At 38.4% G+C, this 19094-nt stretch overlaps 1 protein-coding gene across 10 annotated transcripts in view; it reads left to right on the top strand.

Annotated features, from left to right (window-relative positions):
• BCAS3 (BCAS3 microtubule associated cell migration factor) overlaps positions 1–19094 on the top strand; it is a 344925-nt gene that overhangs the window by 230955 nt on the left and 94876 nt on the right. Inside the window, exon 24 of one of the 10 annotated variants that reach the window (XM_062012161.1) lies at positions 7515–7579. The exons of 8 other annotated variants lie outside the window; for them this stretch is intronic. In XM_062012161.1, coding sequence (XP_061868145.1) covers positions 7515–7540 — 26 coding nt within the window. In that variant the 3' untranslated portion in view covers positions 7541–7579. Of the gene's footprint in view, positions 1–7514; positions 7604–19094 lie in introns of those variants that run through there. One more of the 10 variants, XM_062012160.1, reaches the window with a different exon arrangement.

Genomic DNA, 19094 nt, shown 5'->3' with positions numbered 1-19094 from the left:
AGGTCTGCAGAGAAGTGGGTCTAAGGGATTCGGTCTTTGGAACATGTACCACTTAGCTTCAGGTCTTTCTTTTTTTTCAAACTTGGTGTCAGGTATTTTATTTATTTTCCTATTAGTTTTTGCTAATGATACTAAAACCTTTTTAAAAGCTTCCCTAATTAGTGATCTTCTTGTTCACAAACAAAAACCATATTGTCTTTGAGAAGTGCCTGAGTATTTTAAAACAATGGGCTGTTGGTAGGTTTTATTGCCTCATGAATTTAGGGTCAACACACCTATTATTTGCCAGAGTTCATTTGTGCTGGGTTATTGACTGTCTGGGTTGTTAGGGATATCTGACTCTTGTAAAAGTTACACTCATCTTGAATTGTAGTAATTTTATTCTTTGTGCTCTAGTTGCATGGTGCCACAATATTTAACTAATAAAAGAAAGGAAACAGTTGTACAAAGGCAAGCATTTAACTTCAGACACAGAAGATCAGGGGGAATAAGACTATCATTACTCTTTATATTCCTTCTTTCTAACACTGAATTGTTTGAACTTTCCTTTAAGATAAGGAGGGTGAAAATACAGCTCTCTAAAATCATAAGACATGTAAAAATGTACACGATACTTAGGATTTGCAGAAGTGTCTAATTAGGCTTTTCAGATGCCTCTGAGTTCAGTGGTTGTCTACCAAGGTAAGGTTAGGCCAATTGCAACAGTCTCAGCAGCACTGAAAAAATGTGGCTAATGCCAACTCCCCACAGAAAAATTGAAGAGCATAGCTTCATGTATAACTCTTTGTGTGTCAAGGTGAAAATGTACCCCTTGGACTCTCTAAACTGGAAGCACAACAGATAGTAAAACTAGCAGTTGGGTTTTAAAATTTCCTGAGAAGCCATCCTTTCTGTGTTTACAATTCACAAATAAATTGCAGTCCTGTAGAATCACTGCTGCTTCTCTTTTTCCAAGTGTCTGTTTCCATCACAAATCTGAGCCATATGTCCTTGTGGGGTAAAGTGCCTGCCTGAACTAAACCACAGTCCTTTTCTATAAACCAGCATTCAAATATGCAATGGCAAGCCAGAGTCTCTTGCTGTGTCATGCCATCCGAACTTCAGTCAATAAGTGAGGCCTCAGCAGAATCCAAATTTGCACCAGTAAGTCGTGACCTGAAGTGTGGGGATTGGAAAATATCCAAATATTCTGCAGGGCATAGTGCAAAATGGTATGTTTATGGGTAGGAAATCCAGGGGAGTTGTGATCTTGATCATGTTGTCCAAGTATTTCCCCAGTCAGATTTTTTATATGCTCAAACATTACTACTTTGGGTGGAAATCACACAATTCTAGAAGTAACCTTTGCTTCATTCTGAGCTGATAGAAACAATTAAAAGTTATTCCTAAGCATGCTGGATCTTCTGCAAATCCAGAGTATATTTGACAGCAACTTGTTCTGAAAGACAGTTAGTACAGTCACTTCATATTAAAAACTAGACAGATATTCTGACCTCTAAACCCAGGACTGCTGAGCAGATGACAGCCTAATTCTTTGCTTCATTTCCAGCGAGCTCTGCCTTTTGGCTCTCTGCAGTGGATATTTGTTGCATAAAAAGCGGGAAGCATCTGATAGTGGTTTAAGATAATGAGTGTAGGAGTTTCACTGACTGCCATGGCAGTTCTGAGGACAGCGTCTTAAGGAGCAAAAGCACCTATGATTATCTTGCATGTAGCTGAGATGGACATGATCTCTGTCATGGTTGCTTTATAAATACCCCAGTCCTTCCTGAATTCTTTTTACTAGTTTTTAGTGGGTATATTGCTTTTACAACTGGAAAACCAAAAGCTGGCTCTGTTCATTTTCTCATGAAATTGTAGCCAGAGCAGTAAATTCATAGCTAAGCGCTTACTCATTGGCTACTGTATTATAAATAACTCTTCACCTTGGCCCTGTTTCTCCAGCCATTATTCACTGTGAGTAGTACTTACTTGTGAGCACAGAGTAGCAGAGAAGTAAATGATTCTGCTATCATTACTCACGGTTTTAGTACCCTGGCACATCAGGAGGTCAGCTTTCAAGCGAGGCACTGCTCTCCTGGAGAAGCAGCAGATTTTCTCACCTGATAGGACTTATATTTGCAGAAACTACCCCAAGGAACAGCTACTGAGTCAGTGCTCCCAAAAATCAAAGCCAAGTAGGCAGGAACTACGTGTATACATATGGGATATTTCCAAGTGTGTATGCTCAAAAGTGTTGTCACAGTTTATCCTCGGGCTTTGTCAGAAGTGCAAAGCTGGGGAGCAGATGATTAAGTTCTGATGGGAGAGCCGTCACCTCCTTTCTTCTGTTTTCTTCTTGCCATTGCACTGCTTTGCTTTCAAAGTGTAAATTAACTTAAAGGTTCAAAGCATTTGGGAAAGATTCCAGACCAAAGGTCATCTTTTCTGGGTGGTTTATTGGCTGTCCTGTGTTTGCCCACATCTCTAGTGTTTACCAGCTGAGGGAGTTTATGAAATTTTGATGTAGGAATTAGGTTGTTGCTCATCTTGTACCTTCTTGCTCATATTATTGACAGTACCACTGAACTGCTTGAGGCAGATAGCATCTCAGTGATCACTGTGCTATTTCAGCTCTCCACTGCTGACAACATCAGAAGTGTTTTAACAGGGTTTTAATGGGCAGCCTCTGTAGCTCCTTGGAGGGTTGCAAATAGCTGCTGTGAAAAACCTTTTCTGCCGCTCTGAGCTGACATGCCCTCCTTTTCTCATCCAGCTGCTGCTTGTTTATATGGCTGCAGCACTGTTGACAAGTACTATTTCTTTGGGCCGGGCACTGTGAAGACTGTAAGTTAAGCAAGTTCCTGCCTCTTCTGAGTGAGCTGTGAACATGGTTGTGAAACCACTGGGAAGTGTAGCACGATGAGATGGTAACCCAAACTGTGTTCAGAAACCCCCTCTCCTCTGTTAGCTCTTTCAAATAGTAATCATACAAGTTACACTAATGTCCCACACAGAGCGAGCTTCTCTGTTTTGTTGCTCACAACATGTGCCCGGATGATATCTGAGAACAAGAGTTAATGATTTTGATGCAAACAACCTTTTTGTTTGTTTGTTTTCTGCTCAAAAAATAAAGGATAAGAGAAATTACTATTTCTCAAGACAAAGCACTAATTTGATAGCAGCAGTTTCTAGCTGACTGGTTGCCTTGCTCTGCTGGTTACCAGAAATGAGGGTCTGAGCACAGCTTTCTTTGGACTATGTAAAAGCTTTCTCCTCCCTGTTTTGCTTAATATAACTATAATGTGCCCTTTATCACACTTCAACTTGAGTAATCCCAGTTTAGAAATAGTGCATAATACCCATGGGAAAAAGCACTGGAAACGTACATTATAAAAACCATACAGATGAAGCTCAAAAGATCCACTGACATGTAAATTTAATTAAAAAATTAGAGGTTTTCAATGAGGGCTTGTGCCTTCAATTTACCAGTTTCCATGACTTCTTCAGAAAAAGTGTTTCTTTTTGCATTCTTGGTGCAAAACACACTGTGGGATATTACAGTCCCCCAAAAGAGTATCTATTTAATGTCACAGGCACGAAAAAAAGTTACTCAAAATATATACACTTGAAATAAATAAGAAAAATACACATTTTCTTGGTTTGCTTTATTTCTGTCCTCTGTAACAAAAGTTAAACTTTCCAGTAACCAGCATTGCATGAAAAAAGCATGTCCTGACTGTGTGAATAAGCCTCTATTTCACTGCATGTGCAAATTTAAGGTATTTGAGTTCCTTTCGTAAAAGGCATGTGAGATTGAATAAAATGACTAAAGCAGGGAGTGGGCAAACAGAGGAGCCAATGGCCAGGGGAAGAGGCGGGCTGTAAATAGGGTTCATCATATAAAGTATCGCTGTTCAAAGAGGATTCTGGCTTCAGTAAGAGAATACCAAAGTTTTGTTGATAGTCTTCTGAATTGCTCCATCTACTTCATGCTTAAAGGAAGAAATCCCCAGTGAGGAGCCCCCACTTTCCTTTGTGTGATTTCCCAGGGCTCAGAGTGTGCCCTCCAGCCCGTGCGGTGCCAACCATCGCAGCGCGTAACTGCGGGGACAGGCACAAATAGCTCAGTCCAGAAATTCTCCTCAAAGTCCTTGATCTAGAAGCCAAAGTGAAAACTAAAACTTCAGTCTCTTGGCTACTAAAATTTAAAAGAAAAATCTCCAAAAACTTACCTGGTTTTAATGCTTTTTCTTAACTCTATTCTTCCATGTGCTCGCTTTTCAACAAACCTGATCACAAGCTGAACTACTTACATGTTAGTGTATTACAAAAGCTACTTCTGCTTAATACTCATTATTTCAGTTTTTAATGCAGTAAAGACAGTGGCTTTTGTGGCATTTTATTAAGTCCAAAGTAGCTGTTCAGAGAGCCAAATCCTCAGATTTAAGGGAGAGAGAAACCTCTTGTTCACAGAACTTCAGCCCCTTGGTAAATAGAGGAGCCGTCCAGAGCAGAGCTCTGACTTTCACACTTCTTTCTGCCTTCAAGCTTGTGGGTTCTGCTGTGAGTTGCAGCCTGAAAACCACAGTGGTTTTTGTTTCTCTAGCTTAATTAATAAAAATAATTGATCAGTAGCTGGTGCCTTTCAGAGTGGGTTTTTTTTTTCCCTGAGTCAGCTTACTGGGGAAGTTCATTATAAATTATAATTAGGAAAAAAAGTTAAATAGGCAGAATAAAGCTTCTGATGTGGTGTGCTTCTCTTACTGTTAATGCCTCAGCATAGTTTATTTGAAGAAACTTGTAGCCAAAATACTGTAAGCTAGTTTATGTACTTTGTCTAATGTATAAAATGAAAGATATAGAAAATTATTTTATGAGCAAAAGCAGAACGTGCTTGGGGATTATGTATTCTAAATTCCTGAAGTTACTATCAAAACAGAAATTTCTAAGAGGTAGTAACCTCTCATTTGGAATTACAGAATTAGCAGTATTTCTCTGGCAGCACACTTGAAGTGGAAGAGCCTTATAATCAGCTATGAAGTTTTACACGCTGCAGATGTTAGGTATCTAAACAGTTATACCCCCCGGGTTAGATACATACATACCTGCTTCTTAGACCAGGGACAGTCTCCTTCTCAAGGCTTGGTGTCCCTGGTGTAACGAGCCATTAACAGGACCCAAGTGTGCTTATTTCTCTGCACGTCTTCCCTTCCCACCCCTCATCCTGCAAGAGCAAGTGACTCGTCATGCAGCTGTGCTGCACTTCAAGGTGATGATGATGCTGTGTGGTGTTCCTTCCTCTTGCATTTGACCTTGATTAGGGGAAGAGGAGGGAGTGAGAGTTGGTTTAAGTTTATTATTATGCATATTGTTTGTCACCTTTGTTGATTCAGTCGATGCTTTGAAGTTAGTCTTTGGTGTTGTGCCTTAGGCAAAAGTGTTTACTGCTTCACTGTTCATGTTATTTCACTTGCTTTTATGTTCGTTTCTGTTTCATAGTTTTGCTCTGCCAGTTTGGATATAATTGTATGAAACTTTGTGTTTGGTTTTATCCTGTAACTTTTTCTTACAGGAACCACCCTTTACCATGCATAAAGACACTTGGGTGAATAAAAGGCATTGGACTAGCCTCATTAATACCAAGATTCCCATTAACAAAAATGTAGTATTTTTAATATTGTTTCTTAACCTGCTATAAATGAGGTCAAACCCAATTAGAAATCAGAGCCATACTAATTCAAAAGGGTGAATCTGGGTGCATGATGATAATTTCAGTAAGTATATGGCAATCTAACTGAGCAGTTTTGGATTGTTGCAAGATCCATACAAGGAGATTTAACAGATGACTGCATCACTCCAGCTTTCTGTTTCCTTAACATCATGGAACAGAAAACAGTGTACGAGTCCACAGGTTATGTCATTGCTTGAATTCTTTCTGTCTCCTTTCCTTTATTTTCTGTTAGCTCATGAGGAGGAGTACCTCGGGTTCCCCCAAACACTCCTTCCTAGCTTTGCCCTTTTACCCTGAGATCAGAAGATGGTGATGAAGGGACACTGGGATGGCTCACACTGCTGTCGGAAGCTCAGCAGATTTTAGCTGTCAGTTGCTGTTTTCTGTTCCTCTGTCATGATGGACAAGATGCAGATACAAAATAAATACATTGGAGATCTTCAAAACCCATCTGGATGTGTTCCTATGTGACCTGATCTAGGTGAACCTGCTTCTACAGGGTGATTGGACTGGATGATCTCTAGAGGTCCCTTCCAAACCCTACCATTCTATGATCTAGGGACAGGCAAGGTACTGCAGAGCCAATAAAGGGCATTTCCTTGCTTCAGAATTGAAGAGTTCCCCTAAAACTAGACCCTGTGTATAATTCTATAGGTTAATTATTCTGTAAGTAATTATTAAAATAATTTCTAAAATTAGCATCTGAAGCACATGTGAGCTGCAGGGTCTTAAATTAAAAAAAACAACCAACCAAACACAAAAATAAAGCCTTCCCCATTGAGGGCTCACGGTTAGTTGTGATTCCTGTGATGGTCTAGAGCATCTCCTGCATCTGTGGTGCAGCACAGGGAAGCTGTGGGGCAGGAGGCTGGCCTGTGGTGCTGGGACAGAAGAAAACTGAGATGCTGCTTCATGCTTTGTAATATCCATTTGTATTTATAGCCTGATTCTGAAGGGTGTTAAATATGTATGTTTAAACGATGTAGCTGAATCTTAAAGTCACTCCACTGTGAATGTGCTTTTTAAAAAGAGTTTTCATTATGATGTGCTTAAGTAGGAACTTGGGGTATTGGGCTTGTTAGAAACACATAGTGAAGTTTAAATTTAGGATGGCTGGTGGATTTAAGCTTCTTCAGCAAGGTTTTGCAGCAGGAGGAGACAGGGCTGGAGCACGGCTGTTCTTTTGCCTCTAACTCAAGCTAGTCCTGGGGCTGTCAGGTATGGAATATAGATATTATTAGACAGATACTCAATTAATGATGCTTCTGGCTATGACAGAGGAAGAGAGCGTGCCTGCTCGTGGCTTCAGCCATCTCTGAGCAGACTGGTGGGGAAGTCTCTGCCATTACTGCATATTCTTCAGTGACTAAAGATAAGGTGACTCATCTGGCAAATATTTGTAGTCACATGCTGCAGAGGTTTTTAGGCAAATTTTGTTTAAGTAACTGTTGGATGAAAACTATCAAAGCTTAGTTTTGTTCCTCTAAATCTCAGAATATTCGTCATAGGTTAATGGGGATGAAAGCAGTCATGTGTGGCAAAGCCACACTGCTGGGATCTTGTGTTCAGGAATTTAGACAAAAATGAATATCGTCTCTCTTTCATTTACATTTGTTATCCTGTCTTCCTTTATTTCCATGTACTGAGGTCTGGCAGTCTCGGAACTCACCAGATCATTTCTAAAATGCAATATTTACCTTATGCTGCTTATTAGGAGTCTGCATCCTCAGCGACAGAAATTATTCCGTTGGTGCTGCTGCACTTTTAATGTTACCTTTTATGTTCATGTTTGTTCCAACAGAATGGCCACTAGCACAGACGACTTGAACTTGTATCACCCGCAAACTGACAACGCTGGAGCCACCAGTTTGTCATTATCCCTACTCTAGTGTATCTGATTTAATTTTGCAGTAGTGGATTAATTCTTAAAATTGCAGTGCTTTTTGCTCGTTAATGGTCAGTAAATGATTCTGGGAGGGGGTGGGGGAATGGAATTCATCAGTTTTGTAGTTTTAATTCTTCTAGTTTTAAGTTGTTCTATAAATATGTCTTTATGGATGTAGTTTTACTAGCTTAAAAACATTTAATTGAAAACAGTTGCTTAAATCTCTTTGGATCAAGAAGGCAGTAATAAGCAAAGAGAGTATCTTATCCCTGCAATCCAGAAACGCTTAGTGACTGGTATACTCGGTGCATGTGTAATCAGCTTCTTGTATCATCTAAAAACCTTAGCTCTTTTGGTGTGATTTAGTAGTGGACCAGCAGCATGGTTTTTCTTGTCTCTTAAGATTATGAGCTGATGAAACAAAATATAAAACAAAATGGCATAACATACAGAAATGTTACAAATATTCAATTCGTCAATGGCATCTCTTGTGTGTATAAAAGTGCTGTGGAATATCGCTGGGCTTCTGAGGACAAAAAAGAAAAGCATTAGAATTGCCTTCTCGTAAATTAACGTTTTGTTGCACATTATGTAATGTTATTCTTCTGACTTAATGTTTGCATCAGACAGGACTGATCTCTGCTGTTTTGTAAGGTACACAACAGATGAACCTGTAGCTTTTAGAGATGAGATCAGCCTGAGCATTTACTTATTGACACTGCTTGTGATTGCAAAACCGAGCTCCAAGGGATAAAAGCTTGGATATGCATACCTTTGCTTTCTGAAACAGCCAAGTTCTGTGGGCTTGGGGAGGGGGAGTTTTGCTGTGATTTGGATTTGTTTCCTTGTCTAATGTTTAATGTCAGAAATTTAGATCCTTTCTAGCTCGTGAGATGTAATGATTGTAGATCCCATGCATGACAGTGAGATACTTATTTGAAACACTCTTGGTTATGTTGGTAATACATTTAAACAAAAATTAGTGATGACTGGTCTGGTTGTCAGCCGTTTTTTAAAGGCTTATGCCTGCGTCTCTCTGACTAAAAGTGTGGTACCATTTTCAAAAGTTATTCTCAGACATTTAACTAGACGTTTAACTATGCCCTAGATTGAATGGAATAAGGTATAAGAAATAGGTATTCCTTATTGCTTAAACAGACAAACTGTGACATGGGTTTCCATGGGGAAGTTACATTGCACAGAAAGTTTTGTAATTTTCCCTTTTTATATTAATTTTATTTCTAAATGTCAGCTGATTTGATACAACTTTATTAATCTGAAGTTGTGGTAGCATTGTGTCCCAGAACACAGGCAGTTTGGGCAGACTGCCTGCCCATAGTATGAAGGAGCACACTCTTGTGCAGCTACAGCATCTTATTCTTTGTTCAAGACTTAAAACACAGTGAGAGTTCAACCCCTGAAATTCTTTTTCTGAGTCTTTTTGATAAGTAAGGAGCACTTCACACAAGCCCATTGTTAAAAATCACTTGCTGTTTGGTGGTTTAAGAAATGCATGTGTATTCTGTCCATCTAAAAGCCATCTGTTACAAAAAATAATCAAGACATCCTTTTTTTTCTTGTACATTTGTGTCATTCTGTGAATCAGAAGCATTTTATGTACTAGGGGCAATGTGCTTTGCTTTTGGAATTCCTGAGTTTCACTAAAACCCTGGAGCGTTGTTGGTTCTGGAGACCTGAGGTGACCTGTAAATGGGAGCTGCTGTGTCTCTGCTGCTCAGCTATATCATTTTAAAGAGAAATTGAAATACAGTGTCTGGATACAATACAATAATCCAAAGAGAAAAGCAGTAGATGTTTTTATAGTAGTTGACCTCTTGAAAGCACATTCAGAAATTAATTATTTCTCACAGATATTTTATGGGAGGAAGATGGGCAGTTTGCTCATTTGTGACAAATCTGAGGAAAAAAATTAGATGACTATCCTGAACCTAAAAAACTCCTTATGAAAGAGAGGTGAGAGCTGAACAGGTCCTGCATAGGCATTGGCAGACACACAGCTTTGAATGCTGAGCTCTCTCTGCAGGCAGCAAAGGTGTAGGAGAAACTAATATCTTTTTTGCAGATTGTTTTCTTATGACAATATGCTGTCTCGCTTGTGAAACAGTCTTCCTGGACTTCAAATAAAGTCTTCGTTTTTCTCCTAAATCCCAATGATTGATTGTCTATAAACATGCTGACAGTACCAAAAATAATGATGAGATCTGCTCACGGTGCATGTGTGTGTTGTGTCCGACAGAAAGAAGTTAATGTTGTGTTTAAGCAGCTGGGCCTACTGTCTTACCAGAGTTCCCTTCTTTGGCCTTCTCCAGCCTTGCTGTGGGATATCTTCTTTCAGTTGAAGGCAGCTTTAAATTAATTAAGGATCTTTATGGGCCTCTCTAAGTGATCTTAAAGAATCTTAATGAGAATCTTTAAGTGATGCCCAGAATCCTCCTCATACTCAAATACTTCTGCTAGGTGCTCTGCTGCCTGGTTTTTCTGGGAGTTCGTGAGGAGCCAGAGGCTATGGCAGGGCCTTTCTCTGTTGTAACACACATGGGGTAAGATTTGGCTATACAAAACTTTTAAAAATACAATTAAGTGTTCAATTGTTACAAATGCAAGTGATATGAAAGTCACACTTCATATTAGGCAGGGCTGTAACTTTGTAAGAGGCGGTTTGTGCCCATCTTTCCCTCTGCTGCTGGCTGCTGCCCCTGCCACGTGGCAGCCACGGCCTGCAAATGAAGAAGACTAAAAGGGATGGCAAAATGACTCTTCAGGTGACCCTTCTCTGTGCTTCTGCTGTTCCTCTGTTTTGTCACCTCTTTGTCCTTCTGATGGAAAAAAAATTGGAACACATTCGTCCTGGTGGGGTGTTGAGCAGAGGGCTGCTGCTAGCTTGTGTCGACTGTGCATGATGCAAAATTACGTTCTTGTATCGATTGGGAATTTTGTGGAATTCACTGTCATCTGACAGAGTTTCCAGATGGAAAGGAGCAACAATCTGTGTCTGTACAGTGCCATTTTCATTGAGTTTAAATGGGTTTGAGGTTGGAGTGCAGGTCTGGTGCTTTGTTTTCAGTAGCCTGAAGATAGATGTTATTTCCACTGGCCTATCTGGAAGCTTTTTCTCATCCCACAGTTCTGTTATAGGTTCATGTCTTTTGAACAAAGAGAAATGCCGTTGGAAGTGTTATAAAGTTGGTTCCATTTTCAGTTATTTCAATGATTCCTTATTGTTCTAGCACAGTAGGTTAGAAACATGTTAAAGCCTAGTGGTAAAGTAATTTATGAAGGGCAGATGGAGTTCAAAAGGTTCAAATATACCAGTTCAGTTCCAGCATCATTTGGATCTTCACACCTCAGCGTCCCAGTAGAGAAACTGGATACTGAGTTTTTACAGGTTTTACTGTAAAAACTGAGCCCTCCAGAATCTTTAGTAACTAATGGATTTTGCAGAAAAGATTTGACTACTCTGGCTATCCATTAGCTGTTTTGCTTTTATGTCTTTGCTGGAAACCTAAATGTCTTTTACTTTCACTTTTTTTTTACTACTTATATGTTTGCAAGAGATGTCTTTTGTATTACAGTAGCCGGTAGGAAAAAAAGTGATGTACTCAAAAATTGTAGGAGCATTTAATATATATCCTAACTAGAATTTAAACTCTTTGTTGTCAAGAAAGTTTCCATCTGTAGCATACCAATCCCAAGCTGACTACATGCAGTTTTAATCTTCTGACTCTTGAATTCATTCTTTTTTGTGTGGCTTTGGTGGTGTTAAAATTTAATCCTCAGCAGTTACATTGTATTAAGTCTATATTTCTCTCCTTTCCTTGCATGTCCTACTTTATTACTGGCAATGGATTTTGAAATATCCTGAAAATCTGTGTTTTCTAGTATAAGGATGATTGATAAAATACCTTTCTACTAAATATGTAGTTCAAGAAAGTTTCCTCTCATATTTGTTGAGCTGCTGGATCCTTAACAAAATAAATTTGCTGCATTATACTATTCCTGGTAGAGGTGCACACTTTGATGGGCAACTCTCAAAAATATCTTGTTGATTTAAAAGAATCTTTCATCCAGTGATGGTCATCATATGTCACTCAATGGATTTTATATCTATTACATCATGAATGTTTTGAATATCAGTGTACCAAGTGGTTCTCAATGTCTGGCATTTACTGCAAAATGGTACAGAAGAAGTAAAAAAATAGATACATCTACAGACTTTCAGATCCATGTGAGACTTCTGGAAGTTGTAGACATGGAAAAAGTGGCTGGCACAACAGCAGAGGAATGATAAAACCACTTCTGTTTTGGAGGAGATTGAATGGATATATTTCTCCATGTCAAGCGAGCACTTAGGAGGAAGGTGGTGCTGAAGCTGGTATGATTCACCACACAAGAGGTTTATTTTGTGGTGGAAAATCCAATCTTTCCAACACCGTTTCTCTTGGGTATAAGTTTGAAGTCTGCTTTACACTGGGAGATTGGCATGAAATCCACAGCACTTAAGAAGATAAAGGCCTTTGTCTCCAAAATGTACATTTTCTTTGGAACTATAAAGGCAGTGGAACAAGAAATTGTTTTAGGTATATAATGTTAAGATCCAATTCTATAGTCCTTTCTTAAATAAAAATATGTTATAGATCAGTTTTATTGATTCATATCTTTTTCCCGTGTATTTTAAAAGATTCATTTTAAAAAAGGAAACTTTTCACGTTTAACCAATGATTTAAGACTTTTTTTTTTTCTAAAAAAGGTTAATTATGACAACCTACTCCAATTAGCCAGAATGACATTATGTTGTGGTTTCTGTAGGCATTGTTTGATATCTCAAAAGCATGGAGGGCTTTAGTTTTTTTGGAAAAATTACCATTTCTCATAATGCCTTTCTCACTTTAAAGGACCCCACAGCCTATTCATGCATCGGGAAATTGGGTAGCAATTCAGCTTCAACATATAGAATCATAAATCTATCGTAGCTATACTAAACAATATTTTGAGAGTTATTGTGCTTGTTAAGTAACAAGTAATATTTGAAGCCATTGAAGTTCCTTGAAATAATACAGAAAGTTTTCAGCCAGTGGGACAAAAAAAGCAAAGTCATGAGGAGGAGGAGTTGAAAGGAATGAAAAGACAAGAGACTTGCTTAGAAATTATATGAGATAAATAGATGAAAACAAGGGCAGATCCCCGACTAATGCAAGTTGTTCTGGCACTGCTGACTCCAAATCAGTTTACACCAGTTCAGGTTTTGACAGATTGAATGAGTTGAGACCAGAGACTAATTTTTAATCTGGACTTCTTTGCTTTGTGTACTTAAATATGACATTTTCTAACATCATAAATTAACATGCAACAAAACCAGAATTTGCATAGGTACTCATAAGGAGAGAAAAGTGATAAAAAACATCAGCTGTCTGGTGCACAGTGATCTTTGATGTCAGAGGATCACAGCTGTTAGTTTATCAGTTATAATGAGCATTTATAGGGCTACTTTGGTCTTGAATGCTCTAGGTACTCTGGCTGATGAATATTGACATGATTGAAGTGAGATTACATAGATTTTAATCAGTGAGGTTTTGGCTCAATATGTGCAACTGTAATTTGCTTTGTTCTACCTTAACATATTAGATTTCTTGCAATAATATTGATGATTGTGGGGAACCATACGTATTTGAAGACTATTTAAATACTTTGATATCTGTCTATCTGTCCATCCATCTATTTATCCAAACTGCCCAGCACAGGCAGCTGTGGTCTTGGCTTTCCAAGAGAACCATGGCCTCTGACATTTTAAAAGTCATTTTTACTCCTCAGCAAAAAAAAACCACATCAGTATTTCATCTGGTTGTATTAAGCTATGGGGAAGGTAGCACCTCTGAATCACCAGGCAGCTTTGTGCATAGGCCTTGTGCTCTACTGAGCTAAGGTCCCTTACCAGCATAGGTAAATAATTAAGACTTTCTGTTTCTTAAATGATTCATTTTGAAAATCAGTTTGTTGTCCGAACACTGATTCACTTTCAGTGTAAAATTAAAAGCAAAAGATGTACAGCATATTGCTGTAGGATGCATTTTTTTGTCTGTATAGCAGTGTAATGCCTTGGCCATAGCTTCCCCGTTTCTGTTCAGGCACCTCCTGAAGTCAGACTTAAGCTGCTTTTAAAATGAGCCAGCATCACTTGGATGTGGGTGAGGTGCAGCAGTTTGGGAATTGCTCCCAGCTGGTGGAGAATTGATTTCCAAGCAAGCTGGGTGGCTCTTTAGTCCCTCTCCCCAGCAGAAGTAAGCTAAAATACATAGAAATTGTTGCTTTGACAAATAAGCTAATGAGCCACTCAAGTTGCTTTATGTATTGAATGTATTTGCTTGACAGTTATTATTATTTTCTAATTATATTAAGTTATAAATTATTAACAAGTGTTTAATTTAGTCCAAACAGATCCAACAAAAGGGATTTGTACAGTTATGAATTGCAGCAAAATACAAAATTGTTGAGCTTTTAGTATACGCAAACTTGGAGACCCTGGTTATTTCTCCCTCTTTCAACAGCCAGTCATGAAACTTTCTTGACCTTTTCACCTTTAAACTTCATTTGAACTTGGAAAAAAGACTTGTGAATTGTAGAGGGGGGAAAAAAAAGGAAAAAGGGTGGGGGCTGAGCGGGGAGAAGGTCTGATTATATGTTACCGTAACAGTAATACTAGCAAAATAATCCTCCTCTTGTGCATGAGTGTCTGCTACTGCAAGCTTCAGGGTAATAAGCTCACATGACATGCCTAGAGGCTAATGCTGGCCTATGCTGCTTTTTTTTTTTTTTGGTACATATTTAAACAAAGGCTGATTATCCAAACAAGAATTTGGACTACATCAACTGGACCGGTTAAATTATAGTTAGTAAAACTTGGCGCCTTCGGAGCTTGGAATGTTACAATTACAGCTGGATCCTCATTTGTTAGGCAGGCTTACAAAATAATAAAGTGGAGATTTTTATCTTTATAGGACATAGCTTAACTCTTTCAATACAGAGAACTAAGTGCCAAATATTACAGTTACTGCTCAGATATACTATTCCGGGCCAGTAAATGCAATGTAACAGTTGTGTCAATGCTCTGTAAGATACAGGGCAAAGGGAGCTGCTATGCCAGCACTTGGATGGATGCTGTGGCACTTGTGGATGTTCAATATTCTCCAGGATTTCTCTGAGTTAAGGAAAAAGAACACAACAAGCAACTTGTGTATGATCTCCCTTGTCTTGCTGCTGTCTTTTTGATACTATTTCCATGGGTTTATTTGAATCTCTATTTCTATTTCCTGTTGCTATGAAAAAAGCTTGTGTCCAAATAGGACGTAGGTGGCCCCTGGAGTTGGTCTGATTTCCACCTCTCAGATGAGCTGAAAAGCTGTCTTCAAGACCAGCTTCAAATCATAGCGATTTTTTAACTAGTCTCCCCTGAGGCCTACAAGATTGCCTCTCCCCAAGAGTTGTCCCTTGGGGCTGGTCTGGGGCGGGTAGGTGCTAAGGGATGTGCAAACAGAAGTTCCATTTCATTATAACAAACTACTGTTGACTGCTCCAGACTTATTTTCGCTTCTCTCCTGCAAGGAGGGATTGGCTTTGATTTGTCACTTGCAAAGCCAGACTTTGGCTCTCTGGTTGTGTGATGTACAGCTCTGGTTGCCAATCAGAAAATGAAAGTTCTTTTCCTAAAATTACATAGACAGTCCTTATTGTTAACCTAGAACAAATCAATGCCCATTGCATTAACTCACATGGAGCAGGGCCAGTTTGCATCTCTCCCTGATTTGCCCAGTGTTTTTGTGCATGGATTTATCTCAGTTTCTGTTTTTAAAAAGTGTTTATTGTTTGCATTTTCTCAAAACCTTATTGAGCAATAATGATTGAAACTTAAGCAATCGAGAACATCCAGAATGTTTGCAAGAGCCTACCAGCTGCATAATGTTTACCAGGCTATACCAGGAGATTGATCTTCTGTCTTCTTTGCAGTACAAAAGCCAGCAGTCATTGAAGTGTGGAAAAAAACCCCGTTTCTTTTATTGTGAGTTTTACCATGTTCCAGTGAACTTTTGTCTCTGTAGTGACAACCAGTACGGATAATAAGTAATTACTGTAATCATGGGAGTTATGAGAGCAAGAAATAGGTATTTTTGAATGGAAGGACATTAGTTTTCTTGCATTGAAAACCAAGAAGTTAAAGATTTTTAATCAAGATCAACTTCTAGATTCGTAAAGTGCAACTTAGTCTAGAGAAATGATACCAACTGGAAATAAGAAATACTTAAGGAGAAATTGGAAGTTAATGTTTACTCTTTTATTACTATTTTAATCAAAAGTCTTTACACCATGACCTTTTAAATTGTAGCTATTTTAAAAAGGAGTATTTGTGTGCCACAGGCCCGTGGAAAAGCGCTGATGGGTGCAGCGTCTCTCAGCTCCTGCACCCTCATCACCCTGAGCTCTGTGCTGGGCTGGCCTCATGCTCCACACAGAACCTGACATAAGGGCTTTATAGTCAAGCACTCAAAGTTTTCCATGGTTGTGGCTCAAGAGAGAAATTCTCTGTACCCAGGACTTTGGACAACAGCCATAAAACTCTTTTGTTTTTAGGGGAGACCCTCGAGCCTACAGGAAGTAATGCTGCAGAAAGAGGAACCAAAACCTGGATTTTCAGGGCAAATGTTGGACTTTGTCTCCTTCAGAGATTACTTGCCATGTATATGGGAGGCAATCAAGTATTTCTTCTCCCACATGAAGGAAGGAGCCTGCTTTTTTCTCTGTGTTCCTCCAGTCATTTGCTTTTTTGCTTAGTTTTTAGCCACACCATTGTGAAGAAGTAAGGATGCTCTGATTAGTTTTTGCAATGCAATATTTAATATCAAGCAACAGTATTTGGTTTCTGGCCAGAAGAAATCCTTTATTTATTACATCTGCTGCCCTGGCTTTTTTTTTCTGTATTGAATAGGCTCACCTTATGCCATAGTGAGATGATTTAAATAGTGCTTTGCTGATTTAAGGGACCCAGGTTTACAACTTAGATACAAATGTCTGTAGAACCTGGAATACCCATCAAGAAAACATCATAGGTAGTAAAATATAAAGGAAAGGTTAACTGATCCACTAGCTGTGGCAGATGAGATGATCACCTAGCTGTTGATAGAGGGAATCTAAAATTTTAGAACCTGTCTTCAGACAGTCTGAATATGTTTTCAGCTGCTGAGAAGTCAACAGGGATTCATGGATAAAATGAGAGCAGCATGCTACATCTGCAGGAGACAGTTTCCATCCAGCAGCCTTGCTTTTCCAATATTTTCTAAAACACTAATTAAGAGGCAGCCTTGGGTCAGACTTTAGGTAGCCAATATTGTATTCAGAAATTATTCCTTGTCTGAATTTTTCTCAGCTGTGGTCTTATCAAGTTCATCTCTTTTTCCCCTCTTCCTCTGTTTGGTAGAATTATTCCTGAATCAGCAAGGGAGTGAAGGAGAAGGAAGCAGGACAGGAGTTAGTTGCCATTGCAGACGTCTTTCTGAGCTATAGTTCCCACTGTCTTTCTTGTATGGTGGATTTGTTGTGAATTAATCTTCATTTCAACTTTAAAACAATTCATATTAAATCACACAGAAATAAAGAAGAAAGTTCAAGTTGTATTAGTCAAAGTGAGAAGAGGTATTCAGTAAAATTTCATCAGATAAATGTACTTGGGAAATAAAAGAGTATTTCTTCTAGAGCATGAGTCCTCTTTGCCATTAAGAAAAGGACACACTGTCCGTCATTTTAATCTGATGTACTGAAGCTGCTGCAGGAGACCACGAGATGTTCTCCTGTTGCAGATGTTCTCAGGCTGTTTCCTGTAAAGAGTATTTTATATGAACCTTGGGAGTCAAAAGAGAAAACCTTTCACCAGAATGCCCATTGTTTAAGTAAAAAGAAGTAGATTTTGAACGTTTTTGTTGCTGAGGCTATTGCTACAGAAGCCACTATTGATGCTCCAGATGCATTATAACAAGCAAAATTATTTTCCATGTATTTAATTAATATTGTGTATTATAAAATGTTTTCCGTGAGTGTACAAGAACCACTTTAAAAATTGCATTTTTATCTGTTTTGTTTTCTCAGAAGTGGTTGATGCACACACAAAAATAGCTGCAGCCTTCTCAGGCTAACAGGGATGCTAATGGTTTGGGTTTTGTTTAAATCAGATTTCTCATTATGATCATAGTCTTGGGTGAATGCAACAGCAGCCAAGTCTGTTGGTTCCTATGGGTTGACTGTTTGTTATTTTAAACTTAATTAAAGTAGCTTTTGCTTTAAAAAGAAGGAGGGAAATACAATTTAAATGTAAGTATTTATGATAAGTCTGCAATACATCTTTTTCTCTCACGAATTGTGTTTAGAGTGGAGCTTTATGTAGATGGCCAGAGCCGAAAATAAGAAGAAAGTTCTATTTATGCCACAAATTAAAATTTCCCATCACTGATAAATCTTAATTTACTTCTTGATCTGATTTCTGATGGGAAAAATCTAATTGCTTTTGTACTGGAAATAAAGTTGATTGAACTCAGAATTTTTTCCAGTGGCTCAAAAGGTTATTTCCCAAGCAGTGCTCTTTATAAACGACAGTGTTTTTTAACTTATCTGCTTCTTTCAGCAGACAAATGTTCAGCATTAACATGCATAGGGAAGGATAGGCTCTTTATACTAATTTGTATTAGATGTATTGATAGGTGGAATATTTCCCTGATTTCCAGAATTTCACAGGAAATCTCCCATTATAGATGCAATGGCAGTAACATCCTTGAGATTAAACTGTGTGATATAGAGATCACATAAATATAACTTTTGTGGTTTTCTTTGTTTTAGATTGAGTTCTCTAATTTCTTTGTAGAAGAAAACACTTGAGGACTTTTGCTGCCTATAGGAACTGTTCAATCAATATTAACATGCAACTTGTCAGGAACACATTAGAAATACACACTCTAAAGATCCCCAGTCTTTCAGTAGAAAATGTCAGCCATGAAAAACAGGGATTTATATGTGGTTTTTAATTTTCTAAAGAATTACAAAGTTACTATTTGTTTTTGGAAGCTAAAAATAGAAAATAAAATATTACTTGCCTTTTTGTTCCCTAGAACCACAGAGTTTATTCACATTTATTCCTTGAATTTCAGTTGTCCTGAGTAATACCTGTTGGTGAGAAGAGAACTAATCATAGGCTGGCAGCTTTTATCATTTACCACACTTTGCCTTGATAAACCTATTTAACACAATCAGTGAAAATAAGATTGTCTCGTGGGTTGTCCAATTCTTTCTGCTTTTTTGCAATTTCAGAGTTATTTGGAGAGTTAGGCTGCTGGAGGAAAGTTTTGCTTTTTCTAGCAAGCCCAAATTCAAAGCAAGGATGATATTCTTTAAACTGTAGTCAGACTTGTCGAAACTCAAAGGTTTATACCAAAAGCAGCATTT

Source organism: Colius striatus, chromosome 20 (assembly GCF_028858725.1).
Source record: "Colius striatus isolate bColStr4 chromosome 20, bColStr4.1.hap1, whole genome shotgun sequence".
Classification (NCBI taxonomy): Eukaryota; Metazoa; Chordata; class Aves; order Coliiformes; family Coliidae; genus Colius; species Colius striatus.
The sequence above is the reverse complement of the archived record's forward strand: the minus strand, read 5'-3'. Positions and strand labels throughout refer to the sequence as shown.